General features: G+C 38.4%; 1 protein-coding gene across 1 annotated transcript in view; it reads left to right on the forward strand.

Moving 5' to 3' along the window:
• The window catches only part of LOC107850510 (ATPase GET3B), a 43455-nt gene that overhangs the window by 16897 nt on the left and 615 nt on the right, over positions 1-25943 (forward strand). Inside the window, exon 12 of the mRNA XM_047401547.1 lies at positions 25683-25855. Within this exon, the coding sequence (XP_047257503.1) occupies positions 25683-25820 (138 nt within the window). The 3' untranslated portion in view covers positions 25821-25855. The remainder of the gene's footprint in view (positions 1-25682; positions 25856-25943) is intronic.

Here is a 25943-nt window from a genome sequence, read left to right on the forward strand (position 1 = left end):
TTTACCCTCTTCTTTATCACGTTCATCCAATTAGTCCGAATAAAATTTAGGCTTCCTTAAACTTCGAATCTTTAACCTCAATGGATTCATATACGGCTATAAAATTTCAAGTGTTCACACTGCTTAATTTATAAAAATTATAAGATAACAAAATAATAGATTATAGCTAATTTAGCTATTTTTTTTTGATAATTGTAAAGTTAATAATACATTATGGTTGTTTCGAACTTCCAAATACATTAATTTCTCTACAGCTTCAAATATTTTTGTAGTTATGATTTTACATATTTAATAGCTACAACATTCACACATGTCCATGCTTTGGGAAACCAAATGACGAGAGGAAATAGTCGAGAATGGGGCAAATAATGCTCTCAGGCACTCTTCCCTAGACTAAACTTTAGTGACCCCTTCTGGTTAACTAGGATCCTCTTTCCGGTGGCCTTTTGCCATCGGAACTTATCTTCTCCTTTTTTCTCTGTCTCAACATTTTCTCTCCATGGATAACTGGTTATATTTTAGACGGGGGGTAAGTCTTATGATCTTACGGATACTAACTCTAACTCAGGGATTTGGTTTGAATGGGTGGAAAATTCAAGGTACGCGATCAGACGGATGGTGCTTAGTAGGGGAGCTCTACTTTGGCTATGCAAAAGGCTAAAGGAAGCCACAGATAACAGGAACAAAAGTTTCAAATCATGGTGATGTCTAGATCTTTCGACATACATTTATGTGTCCAAAAAGTTCAATAATATATTAGGTTCCTTTCAGTTATATCTGTGAAGGGAAAAAATAGATCAGTGATCATTATTCCAGAAAACACATTCAATGAGGGGTGGGGGAGTTTAGCATTAGAAGTGGAGAATTTCATCTTGAGAAGTGCTGGTACTCAAGGTGCATTTATTACATCTGAGGAGGCAAACTCCAAAACAATTACTGGAAAGGGGAAATATATAGAAGCTTTACACAATAGTAAATGGAATCAGAAAGAGTTGGTGGTAGTAAAAGAAGCTTCAATGCTGAAGACATCGTCGGCCATCGATCACAGCCTTCTTCGAAGGTGCCTGATGGGAAGATTCTTTGGAGGAGAGGACGCGCCGATACACAATGATGTTCGATGATGGGCACAAAATACATGGAAGGGGCCCAAAGTGTCCAGGTATATGATATGATGGTTTCAACATCCTGTTTGAATTCTAGTCAAGGAGGGCAGCAGAACATATCTTAATGGGGGAGTGGAGGAGACAACGGACAATCCTAAAGCTGGACTGGTGGAACCCAACGAAGGGAGCTTTTAACTAATAAAGTTTGACTGGTACTGGATACAGGTGTTAGGGCTCCACTACAGCTATGGAGCGAAGAGGTCATGAGGAAGATAGGCGTTGATTATGGGGGATGGATAGAAAATGAAGAAGAGATGGAATTGAAAAACCACTTGAGATGGGTTAGGATCAAAGTTCAAGCCCAAGGGAGAAAATTTCGGCGATGATAGAAATTGCCGACAGTGATTTGATATATTCTTTTTGCTAGTTTGGTGCAAGTCTTTGGCCACATACAGGTCTCGGAGCAAGGAGATGCAGTTCTTGGAGGTGGTAGCATTGAGGTAGGTGCAGGTGCAATAGACAACTGTGAACTTGAAAAAAACAGAGTTGATCTTCATAAAAAATTAAAGGAAAGTGGGGCAGTAAAATCAGCAGGTCCCAGTGCAAACAAGATTAGGGCCATAGATGACAGATGGGTTGATACTAGATTCTATTCGATAGCAGGAGTTCAATGGACTCGAGGACCGAAAATACTATCTCAGGAGTAACTAACTCGAGAGAAACAGTTAAAAAGAAGAAGAGAACAGAGAAACAGATTTAGAGGGAAGAAAGTAATTTCTATATTTCTATGAATGAAATGAATGTGATTACAGCTCATGAATTCACTACCCAATCAACTCAGCTACTAGGGTTAGTTATAAATGTTTAACTAACTGTCTAACTAACTACACTGTAGCAACCACACTGTTAACTAATTGCTGGACATATTATAATTTCCTACTTGTGAATACTGTGTATCAGTACTCCCCCCATACAAAAGATCCTTGACCTCAAGGATCAAACAAAGGAAACCTAGTCTTCAGTACGCTAACAAATTCCCAAGTAGCAACATCAGCAGGTAGACCAGTCCACTTGATCAACACTTGTGCAACAACCTTATTCCCTTTCTTTACCATCCTTCTTTGTAAGACTAGCTCACGTTCAGGACAATGAGGATTTGCCAAGTCAACTGTAGGATGATAAGAGATCTGTGGAGGCAACTCATAGCATTTCTTTAACAGAGAACATGGACAGTAGGATGTATCTTGACAGAATCAGGTAACAAGAGAGTGTAGGCAACCGGACCAACTCTTTTAATGATCTGAAAAGGTCCATAAAACTTAGCAGCTAGCTTGTGTGAGGCATGATTAGTGATAGTAACCTACTTGTAGGGATGAACCTTGAAGTAAACCCAGTCTCCCACCTCAAAATTCCTATCATTTCTATGAGCATCAGCCAGTTGTTTCATTCTTATCTGAGCTCTGGTAAGGTGGTTCTTAAGCAACTGAAGTTTGAGCTCTCTATTCAGCAAGGTGTTATCAACTTTAGTTGAAGCTGATTTACCAGGAAGGTAAGGCAAATGTAGTGGTGGAGGTCTGCCATACAAAACCTCATACAATTGTCTGAATAACTGTCTGAATAACTGAATGATGAGAGGTATTATATCAATACTCAGCCATAGGAAGACAAGAAAACCAGTTCGATGCATCCTCATTGCAGTGGCATCTCAAGTACATCTCTAAACATCTGTTTAAAACTTCAGTTTGACCATCAGATTGGGGGTGATATGCAGAAGATGTATGCAACTTAACACCTTGTAATGTGAATAATTCTTGCCAGAAAGAACTGATGAAAACATCTCTGTCAGTAGTGATGTAGCATCAGGCAGTCCATGCAACTTCACAACATTTTCCATGAAAGCTTTGGCAAAAGTTTGAGCTGTATAAGGATGCTTGAGTAGAAGAAAATGTCCATACTTACTGAGTTTGTCCATTACCACTAGAATCACCTCATAACCATGAGACTTAGGTAACCCATCAATAAAATCCATGCTAATTTGAGACCATACCACATTAGGGATAGGTAAAGGTTGTAAAAGACCAGGATATGCCGCTAAATCAGACTTGTTCTTTTGGCAAACATCACAGCCTTGAATGAATTTCTTCACCTCCCATCTTATGTTCTTCCAATAAAAAAGTGTAAGCAGTCACCTTAATGTAGCTTCAACACCTGAGTGACCACCTTGAGGGCTAGCATGCCATAATGATATGATCTCTTTTCTCAAATCTGGATCCCTGCCAACCACTAACCTACCTTTCCTTCTTAGTTGACCTTGACTCCAGGTGAATTGCCTATGAGTTGTAGGATTCTGCTGTAAGTTTGCAATGAGCTTTTGAAGATTAACATCAGTATCCCAACTCGCTACAATAGCTTGAAACAGATCAGTATTTGTAGGTGAAATGAACAAGGCTAGCAACTCAGCTCCTGTGACTCTTGACAAGGCATCGGCCACTTTATTATCAACTCCTCTTTTGTACTCTATAGAGTAGTCAAAAGGCATTAGCTTGGTTAATCATATGAGCTGCGAATTAGTGTGTAGCTTTTGCTCCATAAGGAACTTCAGAGCCTTCTGATCAATCCTTATTATAAACCTTTGCCCTAATAAGTATTGCCCTAATAAGTATTGAGACCACTTAGTGATGGCTTGAACAATTGCTAATAATTCTCTGTCATATACTGATAGTGCAGCATGCTTAGGGGACAAAGCTTTGCTTATAAAAGCAATTGGATGCCCTTCTTGCATAAGTACAACGCCTATTCCAAATCCACTAGCATCATCTCCAACAAATGTCTTGTTGACATCAGGCAAAGCAAGAATAGGAGCCTGTGTCAATGCCTCCTTCAAGTGATCAAAAGCTTTTTGGGCTATGGATGACCATTGAAAGTTGTTCTTCTTGGTTAAATCATTTAAAGGTTTGCTGATCACACCGAACCCTTGAATGAACCCTCTATAGTAACCAGCCATTCCCAAGAACCCTCTTAATTGCTTAAGAGTAGATGGAATAGGCCACCTCCTCACTGCTTCAATTTTCTGAGGATCTATTGACACTCCCTCTGATGAAATAAAGTGGCCAAGGTACTCAATTTTCTGAACTCCAAAGAAACACTTGCTCCTCTTGGCAAATAAATAATGCTTGGTCATCTTTTCAAACACAGACCTTAGATGTACCACATGTTCCTCAATAGTTCTACTGCAAACCAAGATATCATCAAAGAAAACTAGCACATGTTTCTTGAGAAATTTCTGAAATACAAAGTTCATCAACCCTTGAAATGTAGCAGGTGCATTGGATAAGCCAAAAGGCATCACCAAGTATTCAAAGTGTCCTGAATGAGTTCTAAAAGCAGTTTTGGGCACATCTTTGAAAATAATTTTGATCCTCCTAACTCATCTAATAGATCTTCAACAATAGGAATAGGGAACTTGTTCTTCACAGTAAACTTATTCAGGTCCCTATAGTCAACACATAATCTCCAAGTACCATCTTTCTTACCCAGTAGTTCCTGGAGATGCAAATGGACTACAACTAGGTTGTATAATCCCCTGCTCTAACATTTGCTGCACCAGACCTTCTATAATGTCCTTCTTAATGGAAGGGTATCTGTAAGGTCTTTTATTCGTAGGTTCAGTTCCAGCTTGCAGGACAATCCTATGATCAAACACCCCCTGGAAGGTGGTAGACCACTAGGTTCTTCAAATAACTTGAGAAACTCCAACAACAAATCTAATAAAGCTTGATCATTTTCAGGTACACTTTCATCAACATCTACTGAATGCCACCTCATTTGTTCACTTCCCATAGGCATCACTTGAATTATACAAAGTTAGGATTGATTACCTGAGTATTTAGCCAGTTTGCTAGCACACTTAAAGTCTGCACCTGATTCCCAACACCTCTTAGTACATGTTTCCTGCCTTTGTACCAGAATTCCATTGTCAGATTTTTGAAGTTCATCTTGATATCACCCAAGGTCAACCATCATTGCACCCCAAGCACTGCACCACAAGATCCCAAGGGTAGTAGTAGAAAGTCGGCTGAAAACTCAGCTCCTTGCAACAACCAAGTGATGGTTGTCATTTTATCTACTTTTGTGCTTCGATTAGCTGCAGCAACCATTTGTGGACTAGTAGATCTTACTGCACACCCTAGCCGCTGTACTAAGTCAGGGTCTATGAAGTTATGAGAACTTCCCGTGTCTATCAATATATGCAACCCTTTCTTAGCATGGTATCCAATCACCTTTAGAGTCCTAAAACCTAAGGATCCATTTAAAGCATGAATGGAGATCTCCATATGTTCAGCAGGTTGAGATAGCTCCCAACTTGCTCTTCTCTTCCTCATGCGCTTCTACCTCAGTTTCATTCAGTACATTATCTGCTTCATCTACTTCTTCCAATTCTAACAAATACAATTGTTTAGAAGTCTTACAATTATGCCCCATAGTATACTTTTCATTGCAAAAGTAGCATAATCCCTTTGCTCCCTTTTCATTGATTTCCTCCAAGCTCAACCTTCGTCTATTCAGATTCTTATTAAAGCTTCCTTGAGTTGAATTAAGGGTAGGTAGTATAGGTTTATTACTGAAATTTTTTTGATCTCCTATTTTTCTTGAACTAAGTACAGAATGTGAACTTACTGTAGGTTTAATAGAATCCAAGTATGCCTCCTGCAATCTTGCGTTTCTGTACACTTGAGATAAGGAAGTGGGGTTGGTAATCTTGACAACAATGTTGAGTTCTGGTGATAATCCCCCAATGTAGCAACTAATTGCATTCTCCTCAGACAAATTCACTCTTGTAAGATGTCTTTCAAACACAACTTGATATTCTTTGACAGTGCCTACTTGTTTAATCTTCTTCAACTCCTCCATAGGGTCATCAAAATCAGATCCAAATCGTTCCACCAATGCCATCACATACTCATTCCACCCTATAGGTTGAAGATATTGTCGATATCTCATGAAGGATAAATGCCATTGAATTGCTTGACCTTCCAATTGCAATGTGGCTATAGTAATTTTCTCAGAAGAAGGGACCTTTTCCATTGCAAAAAACTGCTCAATCTTGAACAACCAAGAGTGTAAATCATCCCCTGTAAACTTCAAAAATTCCATCTGCGACCACTTCGAAAAATTAGATTGGGGATTATGATAACTGCCAGGGCTTTGATCCCTGTTGCCTCTCTCCTCAGATTCCCTTTGATTTTCTGCAAACTTCATCAAATATTCCTTCAATTCCAGAACCACCTGGTTCAATTTCTTCAGAGTAGTAACTCTACTCTCCCTGTCAAATTTCCTATATCTGCGGCCAATTTGTGCACCATTTCTCGTAATTCAACCACTTCAGAAGCAAAATTCTCTGAAGATCTTGCTGTCTTTGTCATCGTAAATCCAAGGGAAGTATGACTTTGATACCAATGATACTAGATTCTACTCGATAGCAGGAGTTCAATGGACTCGAGGATCGAAAATATCGTCTCAGGAGTAACTAACTCGAGAGAAACAATTAAAAAGAAAACAGAGAAACAGATTTAGAGGGAAGAAAGTAATTTCTATATTTCTATGAATGAAATGAATGTGATTACATGTTTATATAGAGCTCATGAATTCATTACCCAATCAGCTCAGCTACTAGAGTTAGTTATAACAGCTTAACTAACTGTCTAACTAACTACACCGTAGCAACCACACTGTTAACTAATTGCTGGACATATTACAATTTCCTACTTGTGAATATTGTGTATCATTGGTATATTCTGGTGGAGACAAAATTAGATGGTAGTGTTAGTAGGCTGCTACAGAGTATCTGGAGCAATAGACGGGTTGGGGAAATACACTTACAGGCAGAGGGTAGCAGTGGAGGGATTCTCATCCTTTGGGGTAAAAGGATATGGGAAGGGGAATTAGTGGAAAGTGGAGATCGGCGTGTTACCTGTAAGTTGACTGGAAAGAACCAAAGACTTATCTGGTTCTTGACAGTTGTGTATGCTAAATATATTAGAGTGGATGGGAGAGAATTATGGAGTGAGCTGGGTGCCACGAGAAGCTTGTGTGAAGGGCCATGGGTGGTGTGTGGTGATTTTAATGTCATCAGATACCCTTTTGAAAGAACAAACTGCCACAGAATAATAGAGCCATGGCAGAATTCTCTGAATGCATTGAGGAATTGGAGCTTGTAGATTCGCCTTTATTTGGAGGATCTTATACATATTGCTTCCAGGATTGATAGATTCCTTTTCTCATCTCAATGGGAGGAACAATTTACTAAATATCAAACAAGAAATTATCCAGTTTGACTTTTGCTATTATGTACAAATATGAACTCCAATAAATCTTATTTCAAGTTTGAAAATTGGTGGATGGGGATTGAGGGGTTTAAGGAGAATGTGAAAACATGGTGGGTATCTTTCAAAATTAACTGCAAGCCTGGCAACATTCTGGCTGAAAAAATGAAACTACTCAAAGGAAAATTGAAAGAGTTGAGTAAAGGTAACAAGGGCACCTGAAAAAAACAAAAGGAGGAACTCCTAATCCAAATTGCCAATTTGGAAGGTATCCAGGAACAAAGGAGTCTTACAGATGATGAATTGTTGCAAAAAACCAACTTGCAAATAGGTTTTGAGGAGATAGGCTGGAGACAAAGATCAAGGATACAATAATTAAAGCATGGGGATAAAAATACCAAGTACTTCCATAGGATTGCCACAGCTCATGCTGGAAACAAAGATCAAGGATACAATGACTAAAGCATGGGGATAAAAATACCTAGTACTTCCACAGGATTGTCACAGCTCTTAAGAGATATAATTCCATTAAAAAATTGGTGGTGGGTGGTAACAATACTACTGATCCAGCAGAGATCAAGGAGGCATCCTTAGCTTTTACCAAAATCTCTACAAGGAATCTGAAGAGTGGAGACCAGATTTGCAGCTCAACAACCCCACAAGTATAACTGAAGAGGAACAAAGCTGGTTACTAAGAGAATTTGAAGAGGAGATGATACTGGACAACATCAATTGAAAAGGCTCTTGGGCCTGATGGCTTCTCAATGTCTTTTTACCTTGTTTTCTGGGACTTGTTAAAAGCGGATATTATGAATACCATACAGGATTTTCATGTTAATCAGAGGACTGAGAAAAGCTTCAAGGCAACTTATGTGGCACTCATCCCCTAGAAAGTAGGGGTAGTAGAACTGAAGGACTTTAGTCGAATAAGTTTGATCACTGGAATTTACAAGGTGATAGCTAAGTTGATGGCTGAAAGATTGAAAAAAGTGATAGAAATGGCATTCATAAAAGGGAGGGAAATCATGGATGCTGCACTCATTGCAAATGAGTGTGTGGACTCTAGAATGAAAGGAGATGAGCCTGGAGTTATGATTGAAAAAGCCTACGACTATGTTAACTGGAATTTCTTGCTGAACGTCCTTAGACAATTGAGTTTTGGGGAGAAATGGCTGGGGTGGATTAGTTTTTGCATCCGTAATGTTAGGTTTTCTATTTTGGTGAATGACGAACCAGTTGGTTTTTTCCCATCTGGAAGGGTCCTTAGACAAGGTTATCCTTTATTTTCTTTTCTTCTAGTTCTGGCATTGGAAGGTTTTGATAGTATGATGAGGAGGTCTATTCAAAACAATTGTATTGGAGGGTTCTAAATAGGCGGTGCTATTGGGCAAACGAAGGAGATACGTCACCTACTTTATGCTGATGACACGATTCTCTTTTGTGAACCTATTGAGGAACAGATAAATTTCATTAGATTGCTATTACTGTGTTTTGAATCCAATTCAGGTTTGAAGATAAATTAGGTGAAGAATAGTTTATTGTGCCTAACATCCAGATTCTGGCTGACATACTAGGCTGTAATGTGGAACGATTGTCTACAGTTTATTTGGGCATGCCACTTGGCAATAAGCATAAAGAGGTTGTGATATGGGATTGCATAATAGAGAAGGCAGAAAAGAGATTGACAAGGTGGAAGACCCAGTATCTTTCGCCAGGAGGAAGACTCACTCTCGTTAACTCTGTTCTAGATTCTCTACCCATATATGTACAACAACAACAACAACAACCCAGTATATTCCCACACAGTGAGGTCTGGGGAGGGTGAAATATACGCAGTCCATACCGCTACCTCCGAAGAAGTAGAGAGGCTGTTTCCGATAGACCCCCGGCTCAAGAGAGAGAATAGTATAGCAAGGTCGTAATGCAACTCGACACATGATGTATAACACAACAAAAATAAGTGATAAAATAATAACAGTAAATATCAAGGAAATACAAAATTAGTAAAGTACAAGCAATACGAAATGAGAAATAGGAAAACGGATACTCTCCTAGTAGTAAACAATACACTCACAGACCTAAAAGGACTACCACCCCCACACTCTCCTAACACCTAGCCACAACCCACACACTCACACTAGCCTTCAACCCTAATCCGCAACCTCCAAACCTTCTTGTCTAGGGTCATGTCCTCAGTAAGCTGTAGTTGCTCCATGTCATGCCTAATCACCTCCCTCCAGTATTTCTTTGGCCTACCTCTACCCCTCCTGAAGCCGTCCAAAGCTAGTCTCTCACACCTACAAAGAAGGGCATCCATGCTCCTCCTTATCACATGCCCAAACCATCTCAACCTGCCTTCTCTCATCTTGTCCTCCACCGAAGCCACTTCTACCTTCTTTCGGATAATCTTATTCCTGACTCTATCCCCTATAGTGAGACCACACATCCAACGCAACATCCTCATTTCCGTCACCTTCAATCTTTGGATATGGGAATTCTTGACTGGCCAACATTCAACTCCATACAGCATGGTCGGACGGACTGCCACTCTGTAGAATTTGCCTTAAGCTTAAGGGGCTTAAGGGGCACCTTCCTATCACATAACACTCCCGAGGCGAGCCTCCACTTCAACCAACCTGCCTCAATACGCTTAGAGACATCCTCCTTAATCTTGCCATCCCCTGAATCATAGACCCAAGATAATTAAAACTATCCTTCTTACAAATATCCTGAGAATCCAACCTCACCACCACACCGTCCTCCTGACTCGAGTCGCCGAACTTGCATTCCAAATACTCCGTCTTGGACCTACTCAACCTGAACCCCTTAGATTCTAGGGCCCCCTGTGTCTCATCAATTAGCACTACATCATCCGCAAATAACATACACCACGACACCTCACCTTGAATACTCCGCGTCAACACGTCCATCACCAACATAAAAAGGAAAGGGCTGAGAGTCGATCCCTGGTGCAAACCTGTCTCTACCGGAAAATGCCCCGAGTCTCCTCTCGCTGTCCTCACCCGAGTCTTCCTTCCATCGTACATGTCCTTAATAGCTCTGATGTACGCCACTTGCACTCCTCTCAGCTCCAAGCATCTCCAAAGAACCTCCCTAGGGACTCTGTCATACGCCTTCTCCAGATCGATGAACACCATGTGCAAATCCCTCTTCCTTTCCCTATACTGCTTCACCAATCTTCTCACCAGGTGAATTGCCTCCGTCTCGAGCGACCAGACATAACCAAACTGATTCTCTGAAATGGACACGACCCTCTTCAATCTCCGCTCAACCACCCTCTCTCAAATCTTCATAGCGTGACTCAACAACTTAATTCCCCTATAGTTATTACAACACTGAATGTCACCCTTGTTTTTATACAAAGGAATCATCGTACTCCATCTCCAAGCCTCAGGCATTCTCGCAGTCGTGAAAATGGCGTTGAACAAATCAGTCAGCCACCTTAAGCCTGCCCCACTAGCATACTTCCTAAAATCCACCTGGATCTCGTCTACCCCTATATGTAATGTTTCTTTTTCTTCTACCTCAAGAGTGTTGTGAAGAAGCTGAACAAAATCAGAAGGGATTTTCTTTGGCATGGATGCAAGGAGAATAAAGGATAAAACCTGGTAAAATGGGAAGTAGCAATGAAAGATAGGCGCTTGAGAGGTTTGGGCATAAAAAATCTAAGTAGACAAAATGATGTCTCTCGATAAAATGCTTGTGGGAGTTACTGTGGAGAAGATCAGGCTTTATGGAAGGAGATCATCAAGAGTAAATTTGGTGAGAGCAACCCATGGTGTAGGAACAAAGCTCTATGTTCTATGGGTGTGGGGCATGGAGAACAATCAGGGATCTTTGCTCAAAGCTGAAAGATAACATGATTATAAAAGTGGGGAGATGGGGAAAAAACAAAGTTTTGGCAAGATGCATGGAACAACCAGACACCTCTAAAGAACACCTTTCCTGTTCTGTTCAGCATATGCAACAACCCTGACACAACTGTTAAAGAATGTTGGACTCCTCAGGGATGGGATCTATCTTTCAGAAGATTATTGAACGATTGGGAAGTGGATAGGGTGGCCACTTTGCTTCTTAGACTTGAGGATTTCACAGGCACTACCCCAAATCCTGATTCTATGAGATGGAAGCATAATAAGGATGGGAAATTCTCTGTTAAGAGAGCTTAAGAAACAGGTAATGCACAGCTGAACAGAAGACAACAATTTTTGTGGAACAATATTTGGAAAAACATGGCACCAACTAATGTTAAATGCTTCACTTGGCTGGTAGCAAGAAAGGCATGTCTGACACAAGAAGTTTTGAAGAAAAAGGAGCAGATTCTAGTTTCCAGATGCCAACTTTGTGGTGAAACAGATGAAACAAATAGTCACCGTTTTCTAAATTTTGCAAATATACTACATAGTTATGGGCTCTTTTTCTTAGACCCCGTTTGGGATTGCGGTTAGAAAACTGCTTTTTTCTGAAGCACTTTTATAAAATAGGTTTTCTGAGAGTGCTTTTGAAAAAAGCAATTTGTGTTTGGTAAATTCATTTGAAAAGTGTTTTTGATAAATAAATTGTGTTGGGATAATCTTTTTTCAGAAGTGCTTTTGAGAGACAAATGACGAAAAAGGACATGTATCAATATAATTTTACTACTAAAATATTTGAGAAAAAATATTTACAAGTGCTGTCAAAATACCATTTGATCTTGCAACGTGATTCGTTTGTCATTTATTGTCATTAGTAATAAAAATAAAGAGTTATTATTCTTTAATCATCATAAATGATTTTTTCGATATTACTTAAAGAAAAGGAGTGAAGAATGAAATAGTAATATATAAATCATAGAATGAAATAAAGAATTATAATGTAAATATGAAGCATAAAATTTTTAAATCAAACTTATAAGATATGCTAATAAATTGATAAGGGATGTGTGTGTGTGTGGGAGATAGGGATATTTTGTCATGAAAAAAATAATTTTCTGCTTGTGCTTATACTTTTTCTGAAAAACAAAAATTTTCTGCTTCTTCCCAACAACAGAAAAAACTGCTTCTGTTTTTTTTTAAAAGCACTTTTGCAAGTTTATTAAACACCATTCTTTTAAAAAAAAAAGTATTTTTTTTTTCAAAGAAAGTGCCCATTTTTGAGAAAAAAGCAAAATCCCAAACAAGCTATTACACTCAAAGAGATGAAATGGATTATGTCCGAGCATACTGCAGAGCTATTGAGCTGTTGGATCAAAAGAGCAGGAAATAAGAGCCAGAAAAGATGGTGGAGAATCATCCTACACTGCATTTGGTGGTGTTTGTACGGAAAGAGCGAAATAGCAGAAGCTTCGAAGATAGGTCCAATTCCATTCACATAGTTAAATGGAATTGTATTGTATAATTTTATTTTTGGTGTAAAAAGATAGTCATAGATGAATTAGAACTAGTAGATCTGTTAGGGTCTTTGTAAGTAGTTTCCATTCCTTTTGTCTCCCTTTTTCTCTTTTAAAGGTGTCCAACATATCCTTAATGCTGAGTACAACATTACCAGTTTCAAAAAAAAATAAAAAAAATAGCTACAACTTTAATTAATTTGAAAATCCTAAATACTATGATGATAATTAAGGCTTGAAGTTCTTTACGTGTCTTGTTTTTATTTAGAGAGTCCTATTACAAAACAAAATTAAATGAACAAAAACAAATGGATAACATCTGCTGATGATATCAGTTTATTACTCTTAAAGGTGCTTAAAGTGAAATTTATTAACAGAAATAACACAAAAAAAGTGGACGAAATTTTTTTATGAATTAGGTTGGGATGTGCATGAACTATGGATCCAAAAGGAATTAAAAAATCAAATTCGTAAATATTAGGGAAACAATTGAATTATTATGTCTACTTAAGAAGATAATGTATGGGAATGACTTGTTTATTATTGAAAACTGCTATTGCTATAAATATAGGAACAATATAAGCCAACTATGGTAACTAGATAATCAAATCCCTCCAAATCTGCTAGACTACCATATATCAAGATTACATATCTGTAGTGATTCTGTAACACTCCCCCTCAAGCTGGAGCATAGATATCGGTCATGCCTAGCTTGTTACACAGGTAATTAACTCGAGTCCCATTCAACACTTTTTTGAACAAATCAGCTAGTTGCTCTCTTGTCTCCACATAACCTGTAGAAATCGAGTTTTCCTCTATCTTCTCACGAATAAAATGACAGTCGACCTCAATATGTTTAGTTCTTTCATAATACACCGGATTTAAGGCAATATGAAGAGCAGCTTGATTATCCCATCAAAGCTTTGTTGGTGTATGATGCTTTAGGCCAATTTCTGTTAAAAGATCATGTATCCACATAATCTCACACGTAGACTACGACATAGCTCTATACTCAGATTTTGCACTAAATCGAGATACAACACTTTGCTTCTTACTCCTCCGTGAAACTAGATTCCTTCCAACAAAGACACAATAACCTATAGTCGTTCTCTATCAATTTTGCATCCAACATAAATTGATCCAACATAGGCAACATCTGCAAAAGATATCTGAAACGAGTATGACCTTGATTGCTATATATGCCTTCTAAAGCTTCCCAATGTTTGATCGTAGGTTGCAGACATGAACGGGCTAGCAACACTTATCGTAATGACAATATCGTTAAGGAATTACAGTAAGGTAGTTTAGCTTCCCAACTAACCTTCATATCTCAGGATCATCAAAAGGATCGCCATCGTCATTCACAAGATGGATATTGGGAATCCTAGAGTATTGCAAGGTTTGACTGCTAACTTTTTAGTGTCTGCAAGTAGGTCAAGAATATACTTTCTCTGAGACAGGATAATTCCCTTCTTGACTCAATTAACTTCCACTCCCAAAAGTATTTGTCACGATCCGATTTACGAGTCATAATGACACCTACTAAATCTCGTTTGTAGGTAAGCAAAACCGTAGCTCGGAGCTATTTGCAATGGGCCAACTTGGTGGTACATGCCCCAAAAAGGATAGACAATTCAATTCATAATTAAGCAAAGCAATAAAAATAGTTTGAAAGGTAGCCATAACATAGAAAACCATCCCATAACCTGGTAGAGTCAGTACAAGAGCTACTACAACACACCATAAGTCCTAGAATAGTCAATACAATTGGTCTTGAAACAAAAGACTAGACATAGATAAATAGAAGGAAATAGGGCAACTCCGACTCCAAGAGCTCACCCTATTTCCGAAATCCACCACAGCACGATCCTCGAATCAACGGCGAGCTAGTACTCGAACCAACACCAAAATGGTACAGAAGTGTAGTATAAGTACCAAAACCCTAGGTACTCAGTAGACATCATCGGCTGATTGAGGTGCCATGATATAAATATGATAAAATGTAAGATAACATAACTAAGTCAAGAAAAAGGGGCAAACTTGAGAATAACTCCCACATCGCTGTAGATGATTAAATAAATAAATCGAAACAATAACATAAAGAGCAAGCAATTATAACTACAAAATTGGCCCCCATAAACCAATAAGTGCGGAAAAATTAGTAACCCAACGCAGACCCCCATAAGCCTGGAGGGTATAATCAAGTAAAGTATAACCCGAACCACTATTATTTATCAACCTCCATGACCCAACTAGAATTCGTCCATGTTATGCCACACCATAACAATTTTCCCATTTTCGGACATGAACCGGTATCCATATTATCAATATCATATTCCCTTGCCGGACTCGAATCGGTACATGTATCATCATAGTCATAATCAATATCCGGACTCGAATCGGTAAATATATCATCAATATTATAATCAATAGCTGGACTCGAACCGGTACATATATATCATTATCATAATATCAATAAGCATCAACTCCCAATACCAATCCATCATAACCATCAAGTGCCAAATCTCCTCAATATTACCTTAGCATTTTCAAGGTGTATAACAATCGTATAAAAGGTTTCAAGGATCAACACGAATCTTGGCCTAAAGTGGGTCAAAGAGCCCACTTCTAAATCTCTGAAATCCATTACAAGGCAAATTCTACCCCGTACTAGGCTAAGGTATCTAAATCCACTTTTAGATGTTAACTAAGCCGTAATCAACCCTAAGATAGAGATTTTACCTAAAGCATAAGCAACTAAGCCAATTATGCCTAAATTACGGTCTTCGGATGGTTTAAAAGGTTCAACTAACCCAAGTATTGCAAATTCAATCACCAACACCTAAAACTCATCCCAAATCTTAACATAATATCATAAACATGCTATGACATAACTCAATCTATGAAGAGGAAAAACCCTAGCCTACCTGGACGCCGAGGAAAGCTCGAAGAATTCGCTAAAGCACCGATTTTTCCTTTCGAGAAGCTTCCACAAGGTGCCACACTATCAAAATTGCAATCAACTCATCAAAATGAGAAAAATGATACTCATATTGCACTATTGTGCTTCAGATTCAAAATCACGTAAAATTCCATGTAGGCCGTTTACAGGAATCGCATTTCCGAAACCACCCAATGTCCTCATATGCTCTAGGAACATTTATCCTAAAAAATGGGTGAGTTTCGAGCTATATTGGTGCTAAATTGAAGTACCCAACTCCTCCTGAAAAGTTCTCCAAAAGCTAGAAGTGAACAAGGAACCTAGGTCCGAAATGATGGATATAAGCACACCATGCAAACGTACTATTTCATGCACATAGATACGGGCTAACCTTTCGGCACCGAAGGACATCTGAATGGAAATGAAATGTGCCGACTTGGTCAATCGATCCACAATGACCCAAATACCATCGAAACCACGGGAAGTGTGAGGCAACCCACTAGCAAATTCCATGGTAATTCGCTCTTATTTTCACTCGGGAATGGGCAACCTTTGAATCAATCCATCAGGTCGTTGATGCTCGGCCTTCACCCGCTGACAACATAGGAAACGAGCTACAAAATCAGCCACATCTCCCCTCATAGTCATAATCAATATCCAGACAGAAAGGGAAGGTACAATCACACCATAACAATTTTCCTGGAGGCCCCCATAAGCCTGGAGGGTACAATCAAGTAAAGTATAACCAGAACCACACCATCATTTACCAACCTCCATGATCCAACTAGAATTCGCCCATGTCATTCCAGACCATAACAATTTTCTCGTTTCCGGACTTGAACCGGTATCCATATTATCAATATCATACTACCTTGCCGGACTCGAACCGATACATGTATCATCATAGTCATAATCAATATCCAGACAAAAAGGGAGGAGCCAACTATAGAATCTGTAGATGTCGAACTAGTAATTATATAATCAACATCATAATTAATACCCAGACTTGAACCGGTAAATATATCATCAATATTGTAATCAATAGCCGAACTCGAACCGGTAATCATATAATCATTATCATGGCCAATTTTCGGACTTAAACCGGTAATCATACATATATAATCAAATCATAAACAATACCCGTACTCGAAACGGTAAATATATCATCAGTATTATAATCAATAGCCGAACTCAAATCGATAAATATATCATCAGTATTATAATCAATAGCCGGACTCGAGCATGTACATATATATCATTATCATAATACCAATAAGCATCGACTCCTAATACCAATCCATCATAACTATCAAGTGCCAAATCTCCTCAATATTACCTTATTAAGAATTTTCAAGGTGTATAACAAACATATAAAAGGTTTCAAGGATCAACACGAATCTTGGCCTAAGGTGGGTCAAAGAGCCTACTTCTAAATCCCCGAAATCCATTACAAGGCAAATTCTACCCCGTACTAGGCTAAGGTATCTAAATCCACCTTTAGATGTTAACTAAGCCACAATCAACCCTAAGAAATTTTACCTAAAGCATGAGCAACTAAGTCAATTATGCCTAAATTATGGTCTTTGGATGGCCTATATTGGTGCTAAGATCAAGTCACCAAGGTTTAGGGATTTTAGAGAAGAAAAGGGAAATTAACCATGGAAATGGTGGAATCTTACCTCAAGTTTGAAGAAAATATGCATAATCAATCTTTATCCAAGCTCCCAAAAGCACCCACAATGCTATTCCTAAGCTATTCCACTCTTTAGGGTTTAAGTCTCTTGAGAATGGATAAGGAATAGGCAAAAGTAGGGCTGAAATGGGGTATTTATACCCTTCCCAGGTGCTCGAGAGTCGCATACGCGATCGCGACATCTGTCGGCTGCTAGGGTAGTTGCTTTCGCGATAGGGTTGCCTGCCATATCACCAGCGCGACCGCGATCACAGGTTCACCCACACCAGCTCACTCCCTTGGGATTCATCTAGAATTCCGTACACGCAAATGGACTATGCTACCCTATCAATTCGATGCTTCGGACTCAATGGCGCAGTCGAAATTTTCAGCCGAGGTCGTTTCGAGAAAAAGTGGGTCCCACACCCAAATTGCCATTTTCTTAACTTCTAACCAATAACTTAAAATGAGCCGGAGTGCCTCAGAACCCGAACCAAAAGTCCAGCTAGCCTAAAATCAACATTCTAGAGTTGTTGGAACAACCAGATTTAGCATACAGGATTGTTTGACTGAAGTTTTGGCTCGGTGGTTATTTTGAACCAGCGAAGACTTCAAAACAGGGAATTGGCTCTAAAAAACCAAACGAACTGCCCGGTAACTGAACTGTCAGTCCCAGCAAGTCATAAATGACTTGGGGCAGCTATAGGAAAGCTCTAACGACGAAAATAAGTGGAAATACGAAAAATGACCTGAAGAGTCATTACAGTATTTCAACTAACCCAAGTCCTTCGTATGGAATCTGGTATGCAGAAAAGACTTGAAGAAAGAAATTCCTGCGTAATCACTTCCTTTGATTACAATGTCATCAACATCTACAACAAGGAGGATACTACCAGCTATTGATTGTCGATAAAAGACTGAGTGATCACATTTACTCATTTTCAGCCCAAAATCCCGAACTACCTCATAATCGCATATCTATCTTATGATACTGTCAACTATTGCCCTTACAACATATGTTTATCTCGCATGGTATAAAAAAATGATTTAAAAGAAGCAAAAAAGAATTACTATTTCCTCTGTCTCAATTTGTTTATCTTACCTTTTTCTTTTAGTCAGTTGTAAAAAGAATGATCTTTTCTTCTTTGGCAACTCTTTTAATTTTAACTTTTCCCCCTGACATGTTCAGCATCAGAAAAGTTAGAGATGTTTTGATCCATTCTACATACTTCAAGCCATACAAAGACTTCTTCAAATGACAAACTTTCCCATACTCCCCTTGAGCAACAAAACCAGGTGATTGCTCTATATACACTTTCTCATAAAGATCACCCTGAAGAAACACATTCTTGATATCCAACTGATGTAAAGGACAATTCACGGAAGCAACTAGAGAAATAACAAGCGTACAGAAGTGAGTTTGGCAACATGAAAGAAGGTGTCTTAATAATCTACCCTTTAAGTCTGAACATATCCTATAGCCACATGTCTGGCCTTAATTCTTGCTACAGAACCATCTGGATTAACTTTAATTGTGAGACCCACTTACATCCTACTGGTTTTTTTTCCTTTGGGTAAATCCACGACATCACATGTGTGATTTTGCTCTTAGGCATGTATTTCATCAAGTATTGCATCAGACCATCCAGGATGATTCAAAGCCTCGTTCATTGTTTTGGGTACAGAGATGGAGAAGCAATCAAAGATCTAGACGTAGAGGATAAGCGGTCATAGGAAACAAAATTAGGAATGGAATATGTGGACTTTCAATTACATGTACCTTTGTCAAGAGCAATAGGAAGGTCAAGATCTTTTGGAGAATCAATCGGAAGAGGATCGGATGAAACTGGTATAGGACACGTATTGTTGGCTTCTTTCTTCCTCGAGTAAACTTGAACAATTGGCGGTCTTGCTGACACAGATGGAGGTACAATAGTCGATTAGTGCTGATACAAGACTAAGTGTGTATCATGAGATTCAAGCCAACACAAGAACAACAAGATGAACAACAAGGTGCTAGTGAATCGAAATATGCCACACACGGCTTCACTAGACTTTAATATCACGTTTTTAGAACAAGAAGATGAAGTTAACAACAAGAACAACAAGTTAACAAGAGAGCTAGTGAATCGAAAGAGCCTTCACTAGTCTTCAAAGATCAACAACAACACAATGATAACAAAAGAGATGGATAGATAGTTTGACATACAATATTCAAGAATCTAAGAACCCTAACAACATGTAAGGACCCTAAGATTAATGAATGTTAACACCAAACTCTTACTTGGACCAAGAGGAACTCAATGAACCCCAAGATCCTAGTTTCTAGCCAAGATACAACACAAGTATCACTCTACTTGTGTGTTTCGGTTTTGGACCTCTCAAATGGAAGAGAGAAGTTCAAAATATTACAAGTGTTTGAAGTCTCAAATATCATTAATGAACTACCTAGAAATAACTCTTAACACGTTTTTTATATAGTGAAATACAAAATGATTGATAAATGACTCCCTTGCCCTTGGCCCTTGACTGAAATTCCATCCAGTCTGCCTTGGCATGCGCTGCATCTGCTTCAGCAGATTGGCCGCAGGTCAGGAGCAGACTACACTGGTTTGATATGTGTTGCATCTGCTTCAGCAGATTGGCAGCAGATTGGCCACAGATCAGGGGCAAATTGGTCCTGCATCCAACATGCTCTCCATATGCGCCCAAGGTGCGGCCACACTTCAAGGTCCCTCTTCACACACCAATACATGTAGTCCCTTAGACGTAGAAACAACACATTCACACACGGCCATGGACATGAACATACTTTGGAGTTTTGTAACTCTCGAGCTTGGCTACGCGTGAATGGTCTCGAGCTTGGCATCCTTGCATCAAGTGCTCAATAGAAGAGCTTGGAGGCAAAGAAACAACAACTTCTGATTGTTCTGTCAAAGAACGAACATGATAGACTAACCACTCATCTTCCTCTACATGACTCGTATAAATAGGAGGCACATAGAAAAATGGTGTAGTATTTGAAAATACCACGTCAGTTGACACCAAATACTTGCCAAGTTCAGTAGAATAACACCGATATCCCTTGGGATCCAACTTGGTAACGGGCGGTCGGACATCTCGAACATAGCATATGCTTCCAAACACCTTAGGTTCCACCAGAAATAGTGATTTGTTTGGAAAAAACACTATAAGGCACATTACCATCCAAAACATAAGATGGCATTCGATTATATAGAAACTTGCTGTAGAGAGACTGCATCAGCCCAAAATTGTTTAGGAACCTTCATTTGGAACAAAAGTGCCCGAGTTGTATCAAAACGACAACTGATGGAGAATACTGTGTTGTCTCATGTACGACTGAAACAATTCTGACATGTATTCTTTAGCATTATTATTCCTTAGAATACACACCGAAGCATTAAATTGAGTTTCAACTTCAGCACAAAAGGCACAAAAGTGAGTAATACTTTAGAGCGACTTTTCATAAAATAAATCCAAGTCATTCGAGAGAAATCATCCACAAAAGTGGCAAAATACTTGTGTCCAGTTTTGGAAACGACAAGTCATGGTCCCTAAAGCCAAGAATGAGCTCAAAAGCTGACTCAACCCGTTTATTCACCCTTGGACCTAACATGCTGATGTTTTGCAAATTGACATGATTCACAGTCCAACGAAGGAACACTTTGAAACTAGGGACAAAGCTTCTTTAACAAAGGTAAAGAAGGATGTCCTAATCTACAATGCGCTTCAAATGGTGATATGAAACTTGAACAGGCAACAAATCGAGGCGTATATTCTTCAAGGATATATTGCTGACCAATTACATGTCCTTTACCAATAACCTTATGCGTCACAAGATCACGAAACAAACAAACAATGATTGGGAAGAACAAAATATAACACTTGAGATCTCTAGTAAGTTTTCTTACAAAAATTAAATTAAAGGCCAACTTCAGTAGACTTAATACAAATGAGAGAGTAATAGAGGAGGTTGCTTTGACGGTCCCAGATCCCATAATGTTACATGTTGACCCATCAACAACTATTATATGAGTGGGCAGTGTTGTAAAAGGCGAGGGCCTCGTCGCCAATGGCAAATGGCGAGGCGAGCCTATGTTGCCTCTTCAGTCCATGGCGAGGCGAAAATCAAAAGGCAACGCCTTTGCGAGAAAGGCGACGTGGCGAGGCAAGGCGGCGAGAAAGGCGACGCCTTTTAATTGTGTTTTAAAAAATTAGGGTTTGAGGTATATAAGCTAATTTTAGGGTTTATTTACACATTTTAAACTACCAACTTACAAATTGGTGACTGCGGCTGCTACCATTCACCTCAAAAGTTTGATTCTGGCGACCGGCGACGAACTCCGGCGACTTCCGAAACTCCGGTAAGCAGTGATTTCTATTTTTTTTTCCTTCTTTCTTCTTCTGTCTTCTTCTTCTTCTTAATCCAGCGACTGAATATGTCTTTTGGTACTATTATTTTTTTTTCTTCCTCTTTTTATCTTCTCTTTCTTCTATTTTCCGGCGGCCGGCAACTCAGTGAACTTGTAACAGTGAACTTTTTCTTCTATTTTGGTACTGTTATTAATAGTTTTACTGTTATAACCAGTGGGACTATTAATATACTTATTATGTAATTTATTTTAATATACTTATTATATTAATATACATAACCAGTGGTTTTTCTTATAACATTATGTAAATTTTTTTAATAACTTATGTAGATTGTAGAATCAACATAGCATGATGGTAATATTAATATACTAATTAAATTATTTGATCGTTAACAGCTTTCAATTTCAATTGTTGAGTCATTTAAGTTCTACACTTTTAGTATCTATATACTATATATTTTTAATTCTTGACTTAAAATATTTCCTAATATATTTGTGTTATTGAAATTTTGATCATATATATGTTATTTTAATTTTTTATATTAAATGTCACCACACATTCAAAAGGCGCTCGCCTTGCCGCGTGGCGAGGCGGGCTTTGTCGCCTTTCGCCGTCCAAAACACTGTGAGTGGGTGCGTTGTGTGATTGAAAGGTAGAAAATATATTAGGATTACCTGTTATGTGATTTGTTGCATCTGAATCAATCACCCAGTTGTTTGAAGAGGAGACAAGACATGCTTTTCTTGAATCAACAAGGGTAGTAACTTAGGTGAATTCTGTAAGAGACTCTTGATAATGAAAGAACTCTGCAAACTCATCCGCCGAAACCAAAATAAGGCAACTCTGCAAACTCATCTGTCGAAACCAATATTGTCTTACCCTTCTGATTTGTAGTCATATTTCCTCCTTTCTAATCCTTTGATTTATATTTTTAACTCAAATACCCAAAATATTAATATAGGAGAAGCCAACAAACACAATCAAAACCAGCAAATGCAATCCAGTATCGAAAAGGAGAGTTCTTTGTGAAATTAGCAGCATGTTGAGAAGAGAGGAACCAGAGAATAAGAACTTATATGAACAAACACTACTGGGCAGAACTCGGTAGTAGCAGCTGCACCAAATCTCAGCAGCCACACCAAATAGAAAACCAAATCAGAAAACCAGATCTGAAATCGTAGAAGCTACCGGGAAAGAACCTGGAAGTGACGAAAAAATTCACCGAACAGTATTTCAACACCTGGGGTATGTCGGAACTGACTTTCCATCAATGGAACTGCAATCCCCGACCGATCCTGTCGGAGCATGCGCATCGTGATGGACAAGCGAGACGTGTAAGTGGTGCGTGAAGGACAATTGTTTCACACCTAGATGCAGGCGAAAGCTGGTTCGGACGGAAAGGGTGATCCATATCCTTCTATGGTGGCAGTGACCCAAAATGACCACTTAAAAGTGATTGATTGAAAAATCGACTCTCTTTCTGTGAGACAACAAAAGACGATGAGTTGTCTATCGAAACACAGCAAAAAACAAGATCAATGAGCTTATGCTCTGATACCATGTAAGATGATAAGGTATGGAAATAACTTGTACCATGTAAGAAGATAAGGTCGGGGAATAACTTGTTTATTACTAAAAGGTTACAATGCTATAATTACCGGAACAATATAAGCTAACTATGATAACTAGATAATCAAATCCCTACAAATCTGCTAGACTATCATATATGCAAGGTTACACATCTTCAGTGATTTTGTAACAATCTAATTATTAGAAAAATAAATGAATGATATTTTTTTTTAAATAAAAGGTCAGCCTGGTGCACCAAAGTTCCCGCTATGTGCAGGGTCCGGGGAAGGGCCCGACCATAAGGATCTATTATACGCAACCTTTCCTTGCATTTCTGCCAGAGGCTGTTTCCAATGTTGAACCTGTGACCTCCCGGTCACATGATAGCAACTTTACGGGTTACTCCGAGGCTCATTTGACAAAAATAGTAAATGAGAATTATGTTTATTTTAGAGTTTTTAATGTGGGCAACGCGTTCAATCAAGATTCTTAAGAACCTTTGTGCTTTGAATATAACTACTCCCTTTGCACGTGCGTTGCACCTGTAGTTCTATCTTATTTTTTACAGATTATATATACTAAAACTATTTAATATATACATTAAAAAGAATTTAACTTATTTTAAATTACAGTACCAAAAGATAGCACTCTTGCGTAACACTATCTGTGTTATAGCCACCACACTATCAATTAAACTTTTATGTATGTCCCCTTCAAATTATTTCTCTAGTAGACACTATCGAAAGTCGTATTCTTTGATAAGCTTTAGATTCTCTATATCATTTAGAGAATCAAAAGTTAAGCCCTTTAACTGGGATTCAGTGTCCACAAATAAGTTCATTAAATCAAGAGTAAGATGACGTTTCGGAAAATAGATAAGACAGAGAACATTGTCTGACACAAATTCAAGAAGCAAAATGAAGAAGGCAGACTCTTTCTTTTAAGAGAAAGAGATCCAACGTTCAAAATAAAGTCCTGAAAGTTTGTTTTAGAGTTTGGGCTTCAAAACACTTCAAAATGTTGACTTGATGTGAAGAATAACACACAAAAGTCTTGTAATATATACACTGACAGTAGCAAGCTATAATTTATAAATGTAGTTACAGAAATTCAATTGACTAAACACCTATACCACAGAGATATAACAAAAGATTTTTTTCATCTATCATTGAGCATCCTCTCCAGAGTATTAGGCTTTTTGTTTCAATGTGTTGAGTAGTATTTAAGTTATTTAGAAGGGTATGTATATATATACACACTTCAAATAAAATTACTTCGTATCATCTCAAATTTTGAAAGTGAACTTTCACGTAATCTTTATGCATGTAAGTTCTTTTTGGTTTCCCATCCGGTTTGTTACCCATGTTGGAGTCCGACTAATCCGAATTTGCGCTGGGCGGGGCCCATTCGGGAGTAGTGCTCCCTTTCAAGCCATACCAAGGACTCGAAACTGAGACCTCTGTGAAGGTTTTTTTTTTTTTTTTTTTTTTTTTTTTTTTTTTTTTTTTTTTTTTTTTAATTATAAAGGTAATGTTCAAGACCTTTGAAGTTTTCACCTTGTTTTTGCATTTTTTTTTGGTTGAAACGGATGTTATCCTTGTAGATAGACGAAGATCTGGAAATCAATTAAGTTATCATATCAGAAATCAGTCAAGAAACAGAGCCAAGGAGAACTATGAAATTTTTATACAATAAGAAAGTTACCTGCTATGTAAATATAGGTGAACGTACAAGTCGGTTTCGCTTGGGATAGATATTGCCGATGATTTAGCTGCAAGACTAAATGGACAGAATAGCAGTGACACTGAAATTCTGGACATAAAGCAAAAGATGAAAAAATTGTGAAAAGAAGATGGAGAGTTTGATGGAGTAGTAAGAGATGAAACCTGTCTAAGATAGAAGTTGAAAATCTGTGGAGAAATTGCCATTTGGAGATTTGATTGTTTAAGGGTAGGAAAAATTGTGGCAACTCTTGGCAGAGCAACGTTGAAGCGGATCCGTGTTGCCAAGAGGTGTTTCTGGCTACTGTTCATAGCGATATGAATGAAGCAGGGTTGCATCAGTTCCTTTTTCTATTAATAAATTAGTATAGTATTTATGTAATTAATTTTTTAATAAAGGGTACTTGTTTAAATCAGAAGAGTATTTTTGTAATTCAACTTTTGGCACAAGAGCTTCCCACTTTTAATGTAGTATAGATATAGATATAGTTATTAATGCATCTGGATCGACTTCCTGGACTTCTCTACATAGTTCTAGCTACGAAAGACTGATGGTTGAAGTATCACAGGACCAGAGTCGTGCTCTCGATATGATCCAGAATGACCAAGAGCTCTCTAGCCTGATGTTGGTCCAGGCACCCCTTGTTGATGTAGAGATCAGAGGTGTTCCAGCTCTTCAGTTTTTAGGGGACATTGTCTGGAAATAAAGAAAAAAGAACTTGACACGGCATCAGCTAATCAGGTACATTCTTGTATTGACTGTCCAGTTTATGCAATTTGTCCTGCTTTACCAATTACATTAAAAATTACATTAAAAATGTCACTCTAGG

Source organism: Capsicum annuum, chromosome 12, assembly GCF_002878395.1.
Source record: "Capsicum annuum cultivar UCD-10X-F1 chromosome 12, UCD10Xv1.1, whole genome shotgun sequence".
Lineage (NCBI taxonomy): Eukaryota > Viridiplantae > Streptophyta > Magnoliopsida > Solanales > Solanaceae > Capsicum > Capsicum annuum.